We start from the raw sequence: 21,278 nt of genomic DNA on the forward strand, positions 1-21,278 counted from the left end.
AGTCTTGGCTCACTGCAACCTCAGCCTCCAGGGTTCAAGCAATTCTCATGCCTCAGCTTTTAAATTTGAACCACTCTAATGGCTATGTTTTGATATCTCATTGTAGTTTTACTTTGTATTTCCGATGTTTACTGGTTATTTATCTTTCTTTGTCAAGTATGTTCAAGTTTTCATCCCCTCTCTTTTTTCCCCAGCCTCTGAGACAGAACCTCACTCTGTCACCCAGGTTGGAATGCAGTGGCACTATCATAGCTCACTGCAACCTCAAATTCCTGAGCTCAAGGGATCTTCCCTTTCACCTCAGCCTCCTGAGTAGCTGAGACTACAGGCCCTCACCACTGTTCCTGGCTAATCTTTTTGTTGTTGTTGTTGTTGAGATGGAGTCTCACTCTGTTACCCAGGCTGGAGTGCAATGGTGTGGTCTCAGCTCACTGCAACCTCCAACTCCCGTGTTCAAGAGATTCTCCTGCCTCAGCCTCCTGAGTAGCCAGGATTACAGATGAGCACCACCACCCCCAGCTAATTTTTGTATTTTTAGTAGAGACGGGGTTTCACTATGTTGGTCAGGCTGGTCTCAAACTCCTGGCTTTGTGATCAGCCCGCCTCAGCCTCCCAAAGTGCTGGGATTATAGGTGTGAGCCACTACGTCTGGCAATTTTTTTTTTTTTTTTTTTTTTTTAAGAGACTGAGTCTTGCTTTGTTGCCCAGGCAGGTTTCAAATTCCTGGGCTCAAGCAATCCTCCCACCTCAGCCTCCCAATGTGCTGGGATTACAGGCACAAGCCACTGTGCCTGATCCCCTTTTTGGGTAGGATTGTTTGTCTTTTGATATTCCATTATGGGAATTACTTAATTTATATATTCTGGAAATTTGCCTGTTTTTTTCCTAATAGTGTTTTTTGATTAGTGAAAAATTTTAATTTTGATAAAGTTTATCAATTTTTCTTGTATATGTCTTCCTTCCTTCCTTCCTTCCTTCCTCCCTCCCTCTTTCTTTATTTCTTTCTTGTCTTTTTTTTTTTTTTTTTTGAGATGGAGTCTCGCTCTGTAGCCCAGACTGGAGCGCAGTGGCATGATCTTGGCTCACTGCAACCTTTGCCTCCCGGGTTCAAGTGATTTTCCTGCCTCAGCCTCCCGAGCAGCTGGGACTACAGGTACACACCACCACACCTGGCTACTTTTTGTATTTTTAGTAGAGACGTGGTTTCGTCATGTTGATCAGGCTGGTCTTGAACCCCTGATCTCAAGTGACCTGTCCGCCTGGGCCTCCCAAAGTGTTGGGATTAAAGGCGTGAGCCACCGTGCCCAGCATGACTGTTGCTTTCTATATCCTATCTAAGAGATTTTTATGTACCTCAGGTCACAAATATATTCTCCTATGTTTTTTCTTTTTTGAGACCGTCTCACTCTGTTCCCAGGCTGGTGTGTGGTGGCACAGTCACGGCTCACTGCAACCTCTGCCTCCCAGGTTCAAGCAATTCTCCTGTCTCAGCCTCCTGAGTAGCTGGGACTACAGGCACCCACCACCATTCCTGGTTAATTTTTGTATTTTTAGTAGAGATGAGGTTTCACCATATTGGTCAGGCTGGTCTCGAACTCCTGACCTCAGGTGATCCTCCCGCCTCAGCCTCCCAAAGTGCTGGGATTACAGGCCTGAACCACTGCACCCAGCCACTCCTATGTTTTTTCTAGAAGTTTTATAACTTTAGCTTTGTGTTTCAGGTTCATGATTCACATCAAATTAATTTTTAAGTATGTTAGATGACGAGATCCAAGGTTTGTTTTTGCCATATATATGTTCAGTAGTACCAAAACTATTTATTGTAAAGACTTTCCTTTATCATTGAATTGCTTTGGTAACTTGACTGAAAAGTGATTGACTATGTAAATGTAGATCTATTTTTGTACTCTAATCTGTTCCTTTGATTTTTTAGGGGTGTGTGTGTGTGTGTGTGTGTGTGTGTCTATCCTTATGCCAATACCACATTGTCTTGATTACTGAACCCTATATAGAAAATCTTGGAATCAGATAATATAAGTCCTCCACTTTTGCTGTTCTTTTTCAAGACTGTTTTGGGTCTTCTAGGTCCTTTGCATTTCCACTTAAATTATCAATTTTTGCAAAGAAGCACGCTGGGATTCTGATTGGCATTGTGCTGAATCTGCAGAAAATTTTGAGGAGAAACAATTTCTTTAACAATAGTGAATCTTTGGTATTATGCAGCAAGAAATCAAAATAAAACAAAACAAAATAGTGAATCTTCCAATCTTCCAACATGATTTATCTTTCCATTTATTTAGATATTCTCTCATTTCCTCAACAAAGTTTTATAGTTTTTAATGTAGACATTCTGCACATCTTTTGTTAAATTTATTCCTATTTGTTTTTTGACAATATTGTAAATGGAATGATTTATTTAGATTTAAATTTCCAGTTGTTTGTTCTTAGCATATAGAAATAATGATTAATGTATACTATCCTGAATTTTGAGACTTAAATTTCTTATGAATTCTAGTTAGTTTTTTTGTTGATTCTTTAGGATTTTCATCATATGTCATTTTCAAATAAAAACAGTTTTACTTCTTTCCAAGCATTAGGCTCTTTATTTTTCTTGCTTTATTGCACTGGCTAGGACTTCTGGTACAATGTTGAATAGCGGTGGAGACAGCAAACATCTTTGTCTTGTTTCCAATGTTAGTGGGGAAACATTCCATCTTTTACTATTAAGTATGATGTTCGTTGTCAGGTGTTTGTAGATGCCCTTTATCAGATTGAAAAAGGTCACTTCTGTTCCTAGTTTGCTGAGAGTTTTTAAAAATAATGGATGGATGAGGCTGGGTGCAGTGTCTCATGCCTGTAATCCCAACACGTTGGGAGGCCGAGGCGGGCAGATCACCTCAGGTGGGGAGGTTGAGACTAGCCTGACCAACATGGAGAAACCCCGTCTCTACTAAAAATACAAAATTAACTGGATGTGGTGGTGCATGCCTGTAATCTTTAGAACTCCTGACCTCAAGTAATCCACCCGCCTTGGCTTCCCAAAGTGCTGGGATTATAGGTGTGAGCCACTGCAGCCAGCTGGTCTTAGAGTAGACTACTTTTTTCTCTTGAATGTGGATTATATTTTTCCGTTTTTTTTTTTTTTTCATATCTAGTGGGGGTTTTTGTTTTGTTTTGTTTTCAGATAGAATCTTGCTTTGTTACCCGGGCTGCTGGAGTGCACCACAACCTCTGCCACCCGAGTTCAAGTGATTCTTCTGCCTCAGCCTCCCGAGTAGGTGGAATTGCAAGTGCCTATCACCATGCCCGGCTAATTTTTGTATTTCTGGTAGAGACGGGGTTTCACCATGTTGGCTAGGCTGGTCTCAAACACCTGACCTCAAGTGATCCTCCTGCCTTGTCCTCCCAGAGTTCTGGGATTACAGGTGTGAGCCACCGCACCTGGCTATATCTAGTGGTTTTAAGTTTGGATGCTGGACATCACGAATTATGCATGATGCAGTGATTCATTGTAGAATCTCTGGATTCTGTTTGTTCTAAAGAGCATTATCTATCTATCTATCTATCTATCTATCTATCTATCTATTTATCTATCTATCTATCTAGATAAATATATATATTTTAGTCAAGGTCATCTTGCTCTGTCACCCAAGCTGGAGTGAAGTGGTGTGATCATAGCTCACTATGACCTCAAACTCTCAGGCTCAAGGGATCCTCCTGCCTCAGCCTCCCGAGTATCTAGGACTACAGGAGTGCACCACCATGCCTGGCTAATTTTTTTTTTTTTTTTTTTTTTTTTTTTTTTTTTTTTTTTTTGAGACGGAGTCTCGCTCTGTCGCCCAGGCTGGAGTGCAGTGGCCGGATCTCAGCTCACTGCAAGCTCCGCCTCCCGGGTTCGGGCCATTCTCCTGTCTCAGCCTCCTGAGTAGCTGGGACTACAGGCGCCCGCCACCTCGCCCGGCTAGTTTTTTGTATTTTTTAGTAGAGACGGGGTTTCACCGTGTTAGCCAGGATGGTCTCAATCTCCTGACCTAGTGATCCGCCCGTCTCGGCCTCCCAAAGTGCTGGGATTACAGGCTTGAGCCACTGCGCCCGGCCAACCTGGCTAATTTTTAAACAATTATTTTAGAGATGAGGATCTTGCTGTGTTGCTCAGGCTGGTCTCAAACTCTTGGCCTCAAGTGATCCTTCCACCTCTGCCTCCCGAATACTTGGGATTACAGGCATGAACCACCTTGCCCAGCCTAAAGAGTGATTTTTATATGAACAATCCATTAACTTCACATTCTAAATCTACTGTGGTCAGCAGCAATCGAAATCTTATTAGTTATTTCAGCCTCTAGTGCTTTTTTTTTATTGGGTTCCCTGAGATCCTTTCCTCCCCATTCCACACCCCCCAGCATGTGTAGTTTATCAGTCATGCCAAACTGCACATAAAAGGATTTCACACTTTCACAATTTACACTCTGCATCTCTGGCTTCTCTGACTGTCTCAAACTTTACCTCTAGCCAGTAAGCCTGTGGCTTTCTGCTGCCCACGCCATGTGGATTGTGGGTGTCCTTGGACAAAAAGCTGCAAAGCCGCAGATCTCATCAAGTGCAGTTTCTTTTGTTCCCCAACACTAGCTTTTGTTTGTTTGTTTGGTTGGTTGGTTTTTTTGTTTGTTTTTGAGACAGAGTTTTACCTTTGTCACCCAGGCTGGAGTGCAATGGTGTGATCTCAGCTCACTGCAACCTCCACCTCCCAAGTTCAAGTGATTTTCCTGCCTCAGCCTCCTGAGTAGCTGGCATTACAGGCATCTGCCAGCACACCTGGCTAATTTTTGTATTTTTAGTAGAGATGGGGTTTCACCATGTTGGCCAGGCTGGTCTCGAATTCCTGATCTCAGCTGATCCGCCCACCTCAGCCTCCCAAAGTGCTGAGATTACAGGCGTGAGCCACCTTGCCTGGCCTTAAGACTAGGTTTCAACTGCCCGTTTCACCCTATCAGTTCTCCAAGGTAGGGACATACAGGTTGCCTTTGCTTCTCCCTCACTATAAATAATGCTGCAGTGAACATCCATCTATATGTTTTTTTATTATGATAAAATATATATCACATAAAACTTACCATTTTAATTATTTTTAAGTGTATAATTCAGTGTCATTAAGGACAGACACACATTTGTGCAGTGATCATCGCTATCTACTTCCAGAATTTTTCCATCACCCTAAACAGAAAATCTGTACCCATTAAACATGACTCTTCATTCTCCCCTCCCCTCAGCCACTGGAAACCCCTGTTCTCCTTTCTGTCTCTAGGAATTTGACTACTCTAGGGACCTCATATAAGTGGAACATATAGTATTTGTGCTTTTGCGTCTGGCTTATTTCACTTAGCATAAGGTTTTCAAGGTTCAGTCATGTTACAGCATGTGTCAGAATTTCCTTCCTTTTGAAGACCGAATAATATTCCATTATATATATTTAGGGTTTATACCATTTTGTTTATCCCTTCATCTGTTGTGAACATTTGAGTTTTCTACTTTTTAGCTATTGTGAATAATGCTGCTGTAAACACTGGTGTATGTTTTTTTCTTTTTTCTTTTTTTTTTTCCTGAGATGAAATCTTGCTCTTTTCCCCCAGGCTGGAGTGCAGTGGCACGATCTTGGCTCACTGCAACCTCTGCCTCCCAGGTTCAAGTGATTCTCCTGCCTCAGCCTCCCGAGTACCTGGGATTACGGGCTCCCGCCACCATGCCTGGCTAGTTTTTGTATTTTTAGTAGAGATGGGGTTTCACCATGTTGGCCAGGCTGGTCTCGAACTCCTGAGGTGATCCGCCCACCTCAGCCTCCCAAAGTGCTGGGATTACAGGGATGAGCCACGGCACCCAGCCTGTTTTTTTCTTTTTTGAGACAGAGTCTCACTCTGTCATTCAGGTTGCAGTACAGTGGCACCATCTTGGTTCACTGTAATCTCCATCTCCCAGGCTCAAGCAGTTCTCTCACCTCAGCCTCCCAAGTAGCTGGGACCACAGGTGCACACCACCATGCCCAGCTAATTTTTGGTAGAGACAGGATTTTGCCATGTCTGCCAGGCTGGTCTCAAACTCCTATACTCAAGCAATCTGCCTGCCTCAGCCTCCCAAAGTGCTGGGATTACAGATGTGAGCCACCATGACCGGCCACAGTGTATGTATTTTTCAAGAGCTGTCTAATAACTTATTAACTATATATACCTAGCAGAAGATTTGCTAGGTCACAGAATATTTGTAATTTTACTTTGCCAAATATTTCTAGGTGGTTCAGAATGCCTATAGCAGCCTAAATTCTCAGCAGCAGGAGGTTCCTCTTCCTCTGCACAACACTGGCATTACCTAACTTTCTATTTTTTGCCAGTTTGATGGCTGTAAAATAATACCTAGGCCAGGAGTGGTTTGTTTGATTTTTTTTTGTTTGGTTTTGAGACAGAGTTTCACTCTTGTCACCCAGGCTGGAGTGCAATGGTGCGATCTTGGCTCACTGCAACCTCCACTTCCCAAGTTCAAGTGATTCTACTGCCTCCAGGAGGCAGGAGATTACAGGTTCATGCCTGTAATCCCAGCACTTTGGGAGGCTGAGGTGGGCTGATCACTTGAACCCAGGAGTTTGAGACCAGCCTGAGCAACATGGCAAAACCCCATCTCTACAAAAAATACAAAAGCTGGACGTGACAGTGCATGCCTGTGGTCCCAACTACTTGGGAGACAGAGGTGGGAGGATTGCTTGAGCCCAGGAGGTGGAGGTTAGAGTGAGCCAAGATTGCACCACTGTGCTCCAGCCAGGGTGACAGGGCGAGACCCTGTCTCAAATAATAACAATAACAATAACAATAATAATACCTATTGTTCTGATGGCCAATCTTTGTTGTTTATAATCTGTCTCATGTTTAGAGACTTTTAGAGGAGGCTGTAGAGTCTTCTACCATCTTCTGCCCTACTGTTTAACCAATTCATGGTGAGGAGACTATTCTAACCTAATCTTTCTTGCTGCTAATGAATCAGCTCTTAATCTGTTTATTTTAATCAAGAATAGCATGGGAGCTGGGCATGGTGGCACTCACATGTAGTCCCGGCTACTTGGGAGGCTGAGGCGGGAGGATCACTTGAGCCCAATTCGAGACCAGCCTGGGCAGCATAGCAAGACCTTGTCTCAAAAAATAAAAATAAAAAAAGAATAGCATAGGAAGGAACCCTTAGCTTTCCGCAGTCTCATTTTGAACTGTCTTTTCTTCCAGCACTTAACCTCAGTAGAAACCGCCCCAGAATCTACCATCCAAGTCTCAATCTCCCCAAAGTCTCCACCAACCCTGGCCGTGACCACCAGCTCTGAGTACAGTGGCCCAGAGATGGATAGGGTGGTATCCTTTAAATGCAAGAAGCAGCAGACCCCTCCACAGTTAATCCAGAAGGAAATGTTAAAACCTCTTCTGCCCACAAAACCCAAGAGCTTCTGGGGGAGTCCAAACACAAACTGGAGTTTGCTGAAGAGTGACATGAAGAAGCCACAATTGCTATCCGAGCTACTGACCAAGCTTCAACTGAGGGGAAAGCTCTCCTTCTTCCCAGCTCACTACAACCCCAAGCTGGGAATGAATAGCCTGTCACGTGAGTGCCAGTGTGTTCAGGGATGTGCCAGGAGCTTAAAGGGGAGACAGACCGATAGAACCAGTCCTAATCTGTGGGGAGCTCCCAGTCTTTGGAGGGGGGACAGCCCTTGTCCTCAGGGAAACCCCAGTCTGATGGTGGAGACACAGTTGGTACCATTAGGAGGCCTCTAGTCTGATTGGGAAGACAAAGAAGATAAAAACAGAATGCTGTCCAAGTCCCTTCTTCAACATTTCCTAGTTCTCATTCACATGAGGCTCATTCAGCTGAGGCTGCACCAGTTATTGATGTTAAGTATGAAAAAATGGGGAAGGAAAACTATTTGGAGCAAAGGAGCAATGGCTGATTCTGGCTCAAAGAGCTTCAGCCAGTTATAGGCCATGGAAACCTACTGGGAGGTGGTCTTCGCCAGGAATTTGTGCTGAATCCAGCAGCACAAATCACTAATGCTTATGACTTTGCCTTTCCAGAAAACGCCTCCCTGCCTGGGGAGTGCCACTCCTGCAGTGACAGCTCTGGCGAGAAGAGGCAGCTGGATATGCCCTCCCTCCTCTTGCAGGGTCCTCAGAGCTATAATGTTACTCTGAGGGACCTGCTGGTGATTACTACTCCAGCCCGACTGGATCCAAGGCCTTGCAGAAGCCACACAAATGCTATGAGGGACCCGTGTATGCAGGATCAAGAAGCATACAGCCATTGCCTGATCTCTGGCCAAAAAGGATGTTAGAGGAGCTAGGTAGGCCCACACATATTCCCTTAATGCATTTGGTGCGTTGGCAGATGCTCTGTGTTTTTCTGGAATGTTGGATAGGTAGGAGGATGGATGGATTGATAAAGACATACAGGTAAGTAGACAATGAAGACTTAGTCAAAATGTGACCCTGGCTGACCGCAATGGCTCATGCCTATAATCCCAGTACTTTGGGAGGCCAAGGCAGGAGGATCCCTTGAGCCAATGAGTTTGAGACCAGCCTGGGCAACATAAGAGAGACCGAATCTCTACAAAAAATTTAAAAATTAGCTGGGTGTGGTGGCACATGCCTGTGGTCCCAGCTACTTGAGAGGCTGAGGCGAGAAGACCCCTTGATGCAAGGGGTTCAAGACCAGCCTGGGCAACATAGCAAGATCCTGTCTCTACAAAAAATTTAAAAATTAGGCTGGGTGTGGTGGCTTACGCCTGTAATCCCAGACTTTGGGAGGCGGAGGTGGGCTGATCATGCGGTCAGGAAATTGAGACCATTCTGGCTAACACAGTGGAACCCTGTCTCTACAAAAATACAAAAAATTAGCTGGGCGTGGTATCACATGCCTGTAGTCCCAGCCACTCAGGAGGTTGAGGCTTGCCTCCTGAGGGAGGGAGAGGGAGGGAAGGGTTAGGAGGGAGAGGTTGCAGTGAGCTGAGATCGCGCCACTGCACTCCAGCCTGGGTGACAGAGTGACTCCGTCTCAAATAATAGTAATAATAATAATTTAAAAATTAGCTGGGTGTGGTGGAGCATGCCTGTGGTCCCAGCTGCTTGGGAAGCCAAGGTAGAAGGATTCATTGAACACAGAGCTCAAGGTTGCAGTGAGCAGGGATTGCACCACTGCACTCCAGCCTGGGTGACAGAGCAATGCTCTGTCTCCAAAAAAAAAAAAAAAAAAAAAAAAAAAGTGACCCCCTTGCTATGTATTAATATATTTCTGATAGAACTGATCTGCCCCTACTAGGCATTTTGCCTTGTCTTCCACTTATGGCTAAAATTGAGATAGTCATATATGGAGATCCCAGAAGTAGAAGCATGTCAACCATGATGGGTTGATTTTCACACCCTTCAAGCTATGCTGCCTGGTCTAGGCCTAGATCACTTGCCCCAAAGGCTGGCCCTGTAATGGAGTGTGCTGAGGGCACAGAGCAACAGGGCAGCAGAGACTGAGATGTGGAACCAAAGGCCTTTGAGAAGCTTTGGTTCCACCGTGCAAAAGGCCCCAGGAGATGGTAGGATGCCCTCCATCTGAACTTCAGTGCTTCTGAGGGAAAGTTATATGTAAGAACTTGGGAGAACCATACAACATAGAGCTGTGGAATTAAGGGATCTGTGCTGCTTGACTGTCTAAAGAAGGAGGCTAGAGATTTGAATCATCTCCCTCCACCCTGCCACCCAAAGCTTTACTGTGAGCAGACACTCTGACCTGGCCCCTTGTGACCAGTAGCTCACACTGCAGGAGGGCCTGCAAGGAAACATCCAACCCATACAGATCACCTTTGGTGCCTGTAAAAATGCATATTCCAGGGCCTCCTCCCAGAAATTCTGATTTAGTAGCTCCTGGGGGGAGAGCCCAGGAATCTGCGTTTTATGAAGCTCCTCTGGGTGATTCTGATAGTCCTGTCACCATGCTCAGAGAAGAGCTGGGCCTGATGTTTCCCCATTTCCCTGATGATAGGAATCATATGAGGGCCCTTGTTTAAGCCTATAGTTTCTCAGGGCAAACCCCCTGGGAATTCTGGCATAAGAGGGCTGGGAAGGGGCCCTGGGAATTTGTCTTTTGAACAAGTCTTTTAAATATGGGTAATAGGTCAGGCGCGGTGGCTCGTGCCTGTAATCCCAGCACTTTGGGAGGCCCAGGCAGGCACATCACTAGGTCAGGAGTTCGAGACCAGCCTAGCCAATATGGTGAAACCCCATCTCTACTAAAAATACAAAAAGTAAGCTGGGTGTGGTGGCTCACGCCTGAAATCCCAGCACTTTGGGAGGCCGAGGCGGGTGGGTCACAAGGTCAGGAGTTCAAGACCAGCCTGGCCAAGATGGTGAAATCCCGCCTCTACTAAAAATACAAAAATTAGCCGGGCATGGTAGCGGGTGCCTGTAGTCCCAGCTACTTGGGAGGTTGAGGCAGGAGAATGGCATGAACCCAGGAGGCGGAGCTTGCAGTGAAACAAGATCGCGCCACTGCACTCCAGCCTGGGTGACAGAGTGAGACTCCATCTCAAAAAGACAAAAACAAAAACAAAAAAACCCCAAAAAGTAGCCGGGCATGATGGCACATGCCTGTAGTCCCAGCTACAGTTGCAGTGAGCTGAGACTGCGCCACTGTGCTCCAACCTGGGCGACACAGCGAGACTCCATCTCCAAAAAACAAAACAAAACAACAACAACAACAACAACAACAAAAACATATGGGTAATAAGTACTTGTCTTACATGTGGACCCAGGCCTAGGCAGAGGAGCCTGTTACAGCCAGCCCTGACCTGTGGGCCTGTTATTGGAGCAAAACTCTCTGATCCTTGAGGAGCTCCAACCCACGACCACTATCTTCAATTCTTGTGCCTCAGCCTCTTGAGTAGCTGGGGCTACAGGCATGTGCCTCCATGCCCAGCCAATTTCTGTATTTCTAGTAGATATGGGGTTTTGCCATGTTGGACAGGTTGGTCTCAAACTCCTGGCCTCAAGCGATTCACCCGCCTCGGCCTCCCAAAGTGCTGGGATTACAGATACGAGCCACCGCACCCACCCTGTTTCTACTATTTAAAAAAGAGAGGGGCCGGGCGCGGTGGCTCAAGCCTGTAATCCCAGTATTTTGGGAGGCCAAGACGGGCGGATCACGAGGTCAGGAGATCGAGACCGTCCTGGCTAACACGGTGAAACCCCGTCTCTACTAAAAAATACAAAAAAAAACTAGCCGGGCGAGGTGGCTGGCGCCTGTAGTCCCAGCTACTCGGGAGGCTGAGGCAGGAGAATGGCGTAAACCTGGGAGGCGGAGCTTGCAGTGAGCTGAGATCGGGCCACTGCACTCCAGCCTGGGCGACAGAGCGAGACTCCATCTCAAAAATAAATAAATAAATAAATAAATAAATAAATAAATAAATAAAAAATAGAAAAGAGAGGATGATGTACAGATTACCATGAGAACTTGTATTCAATAGGACTGTTAAATGAAATAATAATGATCAGAAGCCACACAAAGAAAGGGAAGAGATCATTATATGAAGAGGATGTGATAAGGTGCTTCCTGCATTGACCGTTGAATTTGGCTCTGAACCTCTTAGCAGAAAAGGCCAGACATAGCATCCTGTTTTGGTCCTTTTTGTCTGTCCAATCATACTAGAGAGTCCCTAGCGGCATGGACTATGTCTCTGCCATCAGATGGGGGTCTCCCTGAGGACAGGAACTTTATTCCTCCCCCTCAAGATTGGGGGCTCCTCAAAGATTGGGACTGGTTCTGTTGGTTTCTCTCCCCACGCGCAAGCTCCAGGTACATCCCTGTGTACACTGGCCCTCACCTACTTGGAGTTGTAGTGAGCTGAGAAACAGTGAACCTTGGTGAATGCCTCTGATAGCAGATGCTGATTCTTCATGTCACTTTTTAGCAATGTGAGCTGAGATTCCCTAAGGAGCTCTGGTATTTTGTAGGCAGAGATGGTTTCAATATTTTCTCGTAGGTGAGTAAAAATAAGTTGAGTAGTTCTTTAGGGAAGACTTCTTTCCCTGAAACAGCATTTTATCATGTGGAGTCTCATAGGTCTTTACTGCCATAATAAACAATGGCTGAGGGCACTGTCTTGTGTTAGTATGAGTCATGGTGCTGGGCATGGTGGCAAGTGCCTGTGGTCCCAGCTACTTGGGAGGCTGAGGCAGAAGGATTGCTTGAGTCCAGGAGTTCCAGGCTGTAATGCGCTATCCTGATTGGGTATCCACACTAAGTTTGGCATCAGTATGATGACCTCCCAGGAGCTGGGGACCACCAGGTTGCCTAAGGAAGGGTAAACCAAGACGGAAATGGAGCAGGTCAAAACTTCCATGCTCATCAGTAGTGGGATCACGCTGCTGAATATCCATTGCACTCCGGCCTAGGCAACATAGCGAGACCCCGTCTCTAAAAAAAGAAAAAATCAGCTGGGCACGGTGGCTCAAGCCTGTAATCCCAGCACTTTGGGAGGCTGAGACGGGCGGATCACAAGGTCAGGAGATCGAGACCATCCTGGCTAACACAGTGAAACCCCGTCTCTACTAAAAAATACAAAAAACTAGCCAGGCGAGGTGGCGGGCGCCTGTGGTCCCAGCTACTCCGGAGGCTGAGGCAGGAGAATGGCGTAAACCCGGGAGGCGGAGCTTGCAGTGAGCTGAGATCCGGCCACTGCACTCCAGCCTGGGCGACAGAGCCAGACTCAGTCTCAAAAAAAAAAAAAAAAAAAAAAGAAAAAATCAGGGTGATAGATGGTGATAGTTGCCCTTTTTTGCTAGCTGACTATAAAAGCGCCAGCACTCTTCTAGATAAATATTTTATCCAATTGAATTTCAATCACAATTGCACACTTTATTTTTATTTTCTTTGGAGACAGTCTTGTTCTGTTGTGCAGGCTGGAGTGCAGTGATAGGATCATGGATCACCATAATCTCAAACTCCAGGGCTCAAGCCATCCTCCTGCCTCAGCCTCCCATGTAGCTAGGACTACTGGTGCACATCGTGATATCCAGCTAATTTAAAAATTATTTGTGTAGCACAGGGTCTCCCATGTTGCCTAGACTGGTCTTGAACTCCTGGCCTCAAACAATCCTCTTGCTTCGGCTTCCCAAAACTCTGGGATTACAGGTGTGAGCCATTGCACTTAGCCGTGAACTTTAGAAAGGAAAAAACAAACAAACAAAAAAAAAAAACAAAAACAAAATCAAAAAACAACTGATACTCAAAGAGCATAAGGCTTAACATTCAGCAGATCTCCCCGTTTTTAATTGGCACAGCAAGGATTTAAGTCAGATGCTTTTGATTCTCAAGTCCCAAGCTCTTGAAGCCATATTATCTGTCTGTTAAATTATACTTTTCATATTAAGTCTTTAGTTAGAGCTGACGTGACAATAAGTAGCTCTTCAGTGGAGGCATTTCTGCAGGTAGCAGATATGACAAAGACCAAGCAGAGCCTCCTAGAATAACATATGGGGTCACCAGATCTCAGAGCTGGCCCCCTGCTTTTAGGCCAAATAATGGCTTCTAAAACCTCTCTCCAAACTAATCAGACCATAAAGGACTTACACATAAAAAAGCAAACTCACAAAAGACTAATTATATATAGCAGTATGTCCATTGGAGTGCATGATATTAATGCATTGATTTACAGATGGAGCAGAATGTGGTGTGAAAAGGTCTTCTGCACAAGAAATAATGGTTGAAGGAAAGAAGGAAGAGCAAGCAGAGGCCCCAGTTGAGGATCAGGGGTTTCTTTGGAAAGCGTAATAGTAATAACACCTTCCACACATCAGGTTTACAGACCATATCTCATGGAATCCTCACATTGACAACGTGAGGTTGGCAAGGCAGACGTTATTACCTTATGCCCAGTTTGCAAGTGAAGAAACTCAAGGTTGAGGATGTTAAATGACTTGCTCAACCTCATACAAGTGATGGACTGGACAAACAGCTCTATATTTCTTCCTCTATACCACCTGGTCACGAACTTGGCACCCATCCTGACCCATGTGAGGAATGGAGCCCTGACAAACTCCTCCATTTTTCTGCTTTAGTGGCTAGAATCTCATTCTTCTTCCTCTGGATCCACTTTCACAGGGGGTTGGTCACTGAGTCCAGGGTGCAGATCTGTATAACAGTTGAATTCTAGGGGATAAACAACCTATTTGGTAGGATTTTCCTTCTTTCTTTCTTTTTTTTTTTTTTGAGACAGGGTCTTACTGTGTCATCCAGGCTGGAGTGCAGTGGCACTATCACGGCTCACTTCAGCCTCGACTTCCCAGGCTCAGCTGATTCTCCCACTTCTGCCTCCCGAGTAGCTGGGGTGACAGGTGCTTGTCACCATGCTTGGCTAACTTTTTCTTTTCTTTCTTTTTTTTTTTTTTTTGAGATGGAGTCTCCCTCTGTTGCCCAGGCTGGAGTTCAGTGGTGCGATCTCGATCTCAGCTTACTGCAACCTCTGCTTCCCAGATTCAAGTGATTCTCCTGCTTCCGCTGGCTAACTTTTTCTTTCTGTTGTTGTTGTTGTTGCTGCTGCTGTTGTTTGTTTTTTGTGTGTTTGTTTGTTTTTTGAGACAGAGTCTTGCTCTGTCACTCAGGCTGGAATACAGTGGTGTGATCTTGGCTCACTGCAACTTTCACCTCCCAGGTTCAAGTGATTTTCCTGCCTCAGCCGCCTGAGTAGCTGAGACTGCAGGTGTGCCACCATTCCTGGCTAATTTTTGGATGTAGCTTTAGTAGAGATGGAGTTTCTCCATGTTGGCCAGGCTGGTCTCAAATTCTTGACCTCAAGTGATCCATCTGCCTCAGCTTCCCAAAGAACTGGGATTACAGGCATGAACCACTGTGCCTGGCCTCATTTTGTAAGATTTTAAGAGTGACTCATGGCTTGGTAAAGTGGGATGCCTGGCATCTTACTGAATCAATGGTACCTGCAGTGATGGTGATGCTATTGCTGATGAGGATGATATTGTGCTGATGGTGATGAGCCCAGCATGAACTGGCCCAAGACACACTTCCCATTGGTGTACTAAAAGCTTTTCATATATTGTCTCGGTCCTCAAGGCATTGTTGTCTTTTTCCAAATGGGGAAACCAAGGCTGAGAGGGGTTAAGTAACTTGTCCAAGGGCATACAGCTTCTTAACCACTATAACATTCTCTCCAGCCAGCCATCTTGGCTGCTCTTAAATGATCCATATCCAATGTTTCAGGCAAGAAGGCTGCAGGAAGATGAATGTTGTGTAGGTAGAATGAGTTTCTGGTGATTACGGATATGAGTCACCTAAGCATCTTTTGATCCACTAGATATGAATGGTGATGATGAGTTAATTGACTTTAATATTCTGGAGGCAATTTTAAAGGAAAATCTAAAAATATATATATATGTATTTTTTTTCCAGAATCAGACTGGATCTCTGCCACTTTTCTCTTCCTACCTCTCAACTTGCAGGAAACGGTTTGTCTCTTCCGACAGTGTCTCCAGTGTTCACAGAATCAACTGAAGTTTTGTTTCCTCATCTAGATATCCTTGTCTTCCATTAGCTCCTATTAGCAGCACTGGGGCCAACAGCCCTGCCTTTGTGCCCTCCCAGTTAGCTTACAGTGCTACAGGACCATGATTTCTTGGATTGGTGCTGCCCCAGGACACACCCCAGTTGCCCTACCAGTGGCACTTCTCTGGGTTCCTCACATGGCACCATCATCCAGAATATTCCCCCCAGATAAAGCAACTTGGGGTGTAGTGTTTCAGAGAAGGACTCATGATTTCCAGGAGTCAAAAGCCCTCAGTCCACCAACAGAACTATGCCAGTTGGTCTTCATCTCCAGGAAAAAAGATGAGGTCAGGGATGGGCATAGTGCATAACTCTGAGCCCTGAGTGAGAGAACTGAGGCAGCTGCAACTTCACAAGGTCAAGGCCCGACCTCCGCCCATCCCCTCCAGCCCAAAGACTTGCCACCTCAGTGCCTGAGCATCTTCTGGCGACCTCCCTCAGCAGCCCAACTTAATCTCACCAGTGAAAATAGAGGTGAGGCGAGAGTACCCAGCCTGAAGATGCTTCTTCTATCAACCTGCAGAAATGTTACACTTTCCCTTCAGGCATCCATTAATAAAAGAAATTGCCATGCTTACTGCCAGGAGGAGGAGCCTGATCTGGAGGGAGAATGGGAAGGGAAGGTTGTGGGGAGACAGTTATCCTGAGTACCCCTCACTAAGAAAGCTCCAGGCCAGGCACGGTGGCTCATGCCTGTAATCCCAGCACTTTGGGAGGTTGAGGCAGGCAGATCACCTGAGGTGAGGAGTTCAAGACCAGCTTGGCAAACATGGCGAAACCCCATCTCTACTAAAAATATAAAAATTAGCCAGGTGTGGTGGCAAGCACCTGTAGTCCTAGCTACTCAGGAAGCTGAGGCAGGAGAATTGCTTGAACCCAGAAGGCAGAGGATGCAGTGAGCCGAGATTGCGCCACTGCACTCCAGCCTGGGCGACAGAGCGAGACTCTGTTTAAAAAAAAAAAAGCTCCGAATACATTGAAAATATGTCAGGAACCTTTGAAGACTTTCTTGGGACAAGTGGTCTACAGTAAGCCCTGCCCTCTTTACTAGGAGCCCAGGGCCTGCTGTTGCCCTCTCTGGGGCACTCTGACTCCTCCAACTGTGCCCAACAGGGCCTAGCCAGACCCCAGGCATAACATCTTTCCTTATCTGCCAGCTCACTCTCTGCCCTTTCCAGGAATGTGATCCATTTTGCTTCATTCGCTCTTCCTGAGTCCGTTCCCTGGTGAGACCTTTGGGGTGTGTGGGGCAGAGGTGGAAGAAGTAACTTCTGAAGACAAGCACTTGCTTCACAGTGTTGACCCGGCTTTGCCTTAAGGATTTCCAATAGAATGAATTTCTGGCCTCAAGAATGTCAGGGAAACCTGGGATGCTTGAAACCCACAGTACCCTTCAGGCAAATGACCTTAATTATCCAAGATATTGAATGGAGACGTTAGACTCAAGTCATTTGTGTCCAGCTCTGAAACACACATGTGTACACGTCATCCCCATGTGGGCCTGGTTTTCAAGGATTCCGGGATAGTGTTCTTTTTAGTAAGTAGTCAAGGCCCACCAGGATGGCAAAAGAAGCCAAGGCCTGGTTATCCCAGCAGACAAGTAAAAACTTAATTGCCATCCCAGCCTCCACAAGCCCATTCCTGACGCCATTCAGAAGGCTCAAAACAGACTGATGTGAGGCCACTTTTCCCATTGTTCTCATCAGGTTGTCAGAGATCATAGCCTGGCCCAAGCAAAAGATGTAAGACTTGCTGAAAAGGGGCTTCCTGGAATCTCTACATCTCTCCCCTTTTCTCCCTGGTCACCAGTTCCAGCCAGTCAAGGTTCCTGAGCTGATAAAAAGGGAGTCTCTTAATAAGATGATGCCAGAATTATTTGGCTTTCTATGGGACACTGTGGTGCCAGCACCTTTGCTCCTAGAGACAGGGCATGCAATCTGTGCAGTCGCACAAGGTCCTGCACTTAGAAAAGCCCTGTGTTTGGCTTAAGGCCTTATTGCCACCATCTTGAAATTCTGAATCATTTTTGAACACGGAACTCTGCGTTTTCATTTTGCAGTAGGCCTGCCAAATTGTGTAGCACATCTTGTCTAGAGGCTTTAACAGCTCAGGTTATCCAATGAGAAGGCGCAATGTCAGGCTGCCTTCCCAGCCCCACCCACTTCCTGCCTGTTCACTCATAGGGCTGTGCAGAGCAACTGTCTACTGAGTGCTTCTGCCAGACAGAAAAATGCTGTGGCAGTTCCTGCTCCCGAAGAGTGTGCAGTGGAGGAAGGTGGGTGCGCAGATAACTAGCCTGAGTTAAGTGCCACTAAAAAAGAGTGTCAGTAGATGAGAAGGAAACACCCTCACACCTAGTTGGGAGGACTAAGTCCACTTCATTGGAGGAGGCGATATTTGAGGTGGCAGAAAAAGATAAAGAGGACTTTATTTTATTTTTTGAGATGGAGTCTCACTCTGTCGCCAGGCTGGAGTGCCGTGGTGTGATTTCAGCTCACTGCAGCCTCCCCCTCCCGGGTTCAAGTTATTCTCCTGCCTCAGCCTCCCGAGTAACTGGGATTACAGACGTGCACCACCACACCCGGCTAATTTTTGTATTTTTAGTAGAGACGGGGTTTCACAATGTTGGCCAGGATGGTCTCGATTTCTTGACCTCGTGATCCGCCTGCCTCAGCCTCCCAAAGTGCTGGGATTACAGGCGTGAGCCACCGTACCTGGCTGATAAATAGAATTTTAAAAGGTGGAAGTAAGATATGGACTGAGGTATAGAGGCCTGGAAGAAACTAAAAACCTTGCACATGATCAAGAGGTAACGTCTAGGCTGGGCATGGTGGCTCACGCTTGTAATCCCAGCACTTTGGGAGGCCGAGGAGTGTGAATCACCTGAGGTCAGGAGTTTGAGACCAGCTTGGCCAACATGGCAAAACCTTGTCTCTACTAAAAATACAAAAATTCGCCAAGTGTGGTGGCGGGTGCCTGTAATCCCAGTTACTTGGGAGGCTGAGGCAGGAGAATTGCTTGAACCCAAGAAATGGAGGTTGCAGTGATCTGAGATCACACCACTGCACTCTAGCCAGGGCAACAAGAGCAAAACTCCATCTCAAAACAAACAAACAAAAAAACAAAGCAAATAAAAAAGTAAGGTCTAGTCCATTTTGGCTGAATCAGAAAGGAAACTGTGAGATGAAGGTGGAAAGATAGATTAAGAGACCATATTGGAAACCCAGGGACCCTTTGTTTGTATTACCATTATTGCACTCCTCATGATAATGAATTTGTGCAACTGTCTGTCCACTGGAATGTACCATGTCTCTACATCTTTATATTCTCTACTTTTAGTTTAGTACCTAGGACATAATAGGAATTCAGTAAATATTTGCTGAATGAATAAATATTGCAGAGGATCTAAACTGTTATCCTGGGTAGTGTTTACCTTATTCAGCAGGCAGTGAGAAACTGCTGAAGGTTTTTGAGTGGGAGATTTTATTTAGCGTTAGGAAGATGAATCTGGTAGTAAATGGTAGAATGGCTTGGCAAGGGGAGGGACCCAAAGGTGGGAGAGGGCTTGGGAGTCTCATACAGTGGTCCAGGATTCAAGCCCTTGCAGCCTCTATCAGGATGGCTGGCTGGGGGAAAGAAAAGGAGGCAGATATACCTCGATAAGCTGGAAGAAAAAAAAAGAGGTAAGTGAGAAAAATATCATAGAGCTGGGACTTAGCAGCTGACTGTGTGGCAGAGGATAAAGTAAAAATAAAGACGGTTTCAGAGAAACTGAGTCCCCTGAAAGAAATTGGGAACATTAGGAGAAGGAGCTTTGGGAGGATAGAGATCAAGGAATCTGCTCATAAAGCAGTTGGATGAACTCCTGTCCCCAGACAGATTTACGAAAGCAACACTGAAGGAAAAGTTTCCAAGTGCAAAAGTGACGTTCCTGAAGACCAAGTTGTTAAAAATAGCCATCTTGGATGGGGCAAGTTTTCTCATCTCCAGGCTCAGAGATATCTGGGCAGTTGTAAGGACCTGTGGTTCTCCCTAGACTTTTATTAGTCACTTCGGAGCAAGGGTGAGGTCAACTTGGATTTAAAAAACTCTGCCTGGCTGAGCGCGGTGGCTCACACCTATAATCCCAGCACTTTGGGAGGTCGAGGCAGGCAGATCACCTGAGGTCGGGAGTTTGAGACCAGCCTGACCAACATGGAGAAACCCCGTCTCTACTAAAAATACAAAATTAGCCGGGCGTGGTGGCAGGCACCTGTAATCCCAGCTATTCAGGAGGCTGATGCAGGAGAATCACTTGAATCTGGGAGGCGGAGGTTGTGGTGAGCCAAGATCATGCCATTGTGCTCTAGCCTGGGCAAGAGTGAAACTCTGTCTCTAAATAAATAAATTAAATAAATAAAATTTAAAAAAATGAAAAAGTCTGCCAGGGAGTTCTGATGCTTAGCCAGGTTTGGGAACCACTTGTCTGGCTTACCCCACACTGGATTAGGCTACCTTAGACAGCATGGGTAACTCTTACTAACCATAAAGGGTGCCTTCAGGCTGGGTGTGTGGCTCACACCTGTAATTCCAGCACTTTGGGAGGCTGAGGTGGGAGGATCACTTGAGCCTAAGAGTCTGAGACCAGCTTAGGCAACATAGCAACCTCGTCTCTACTAAACAACAACAGCAGCAACAAAATTTGCCAGGCATGGTGAGGCACACCTGTAGTCCCAGCTACTCGGGAGACTGAGGTGGGAGGATTGCTTGAGCTCATGAGGTCGAGGCTACAGTGAGCTATGATCATGCCACTATACTCCAGCCTGGGTGACAGAGGGCGACCCTGTTTAAAAAAAAGTGATTTTAGATTCCAGCTTTCCTTCCATCCTGGCAGAGAGTGTAAGCAAGGCAGACTGGCAGCTGTTGCAGGCTCCCTCCCCGCACTCATCCTGGATGATTACATGAACTGAATGAATCATTCACAACCCTTGCCTTTACAGCTGGCATGTCACTTAGCTTAATTACAGCATGCAGTGGTATTTCAACTCGAGGAATCTAAAAAAGCAATAAAAAGAGTTTTGCAAATTGTTAGGAAGGCAATGAAGACCTTGAAACTGCAATTTACTAAGCATTGCTTTCAATTATTTTGCATTCTCCAGCCATGACTAAGTTATTCACTAGCAGCCTAGAGCCAAGCAGGTAGTGTGTCATATGGAGGGTATTTCATGTCTCCTGAATGCCCACTGTGTGCTGGGGAGGTGGCTGGAGGCTCTGGGAGTTGCCTTGGGTATGGGAGAGGACGTGATTATTCTGAACACATGCTCTTCCCATCAGGTACATGATAATCATGCTTCCTCCAAGACTCTCCAAACGTGGGCTCTGGCTGGTCTGGGGTGACCTTCAGCAAGGGGCTCCCTTCTCCTTTACTCCCCACTATCTACTATTGTCCCCAGAAAGCAAGAGGAAAGAAGTGTGGAAACCAAAGCAAGTGCTTTAAAGATCTAGGGTTTGTGCCTGTTTTTTTTTTTTTTCTGGCTGGCTGTCTCATTTCTTTTCCTGGCATACTTCCTGATTCATCTTAGTCCTTGAGTATGTACTTCTTGGGGAGCCATTTGAAAGGGAAAGTCTGTGGCCTCTTTTCACCACCCTGCTTTCTCAAGCATAGGAGTCTTGTGACA

At 45.9% G+C, this 21,278-nt stretch overlaps 1 protein-coding gene across 5 annotated transcripts in view; it reads left to right on the forward strand.

The window, feature by feature from the left end:
• The window catches only part of TTLL6 (tubulin tyrosine ligase like 6), a 53,744-nt gene extending 37,548 nt beyond the window's left edge, over positions 1 to 16,196 (forward strand). For all 5 annotated transcript variants that reach the window (XM_074019381.1, XM_065531376.2, XM_065531377.2 and 2 more), the window contains 3 exons: positions 7,257 to 7,626; positions 8,097 to 8,362; positions 15,469 to 16,196. In XM_074019381.1, coding sequence (XP_073875482.1) covers positions 7,257 to 7,626; positions 8,097 to 8,353 — 627 coding nt within the window. In that variant the 3' untranslated portion in view covers positions 8,354 to 8,362; positions 15,469 to 16,196. The remainder of the gene's footprint in view (positions 1 to 7,256; positions 7,627 to 8,096; positions 8,363 to 15,468) is intronic.
• Positions 16,197 to 21,278: the final 5,082 nt, after the last annotated feature.

The sequence above is a fragment of the Macaca fascicularis genome, chromosome 16, assembly GCF_037993035.2.
Source record: "Macaca fascicularis isolate 582-1 chromosome 16, T2T-MFA8v1.1".
Classification (NCBI taxonomy): Eukaryota; Metazoa; Chordata; class Mammalia; order Primates; family Cercopithecidae; genus Macaca; species Macaca fascicularis.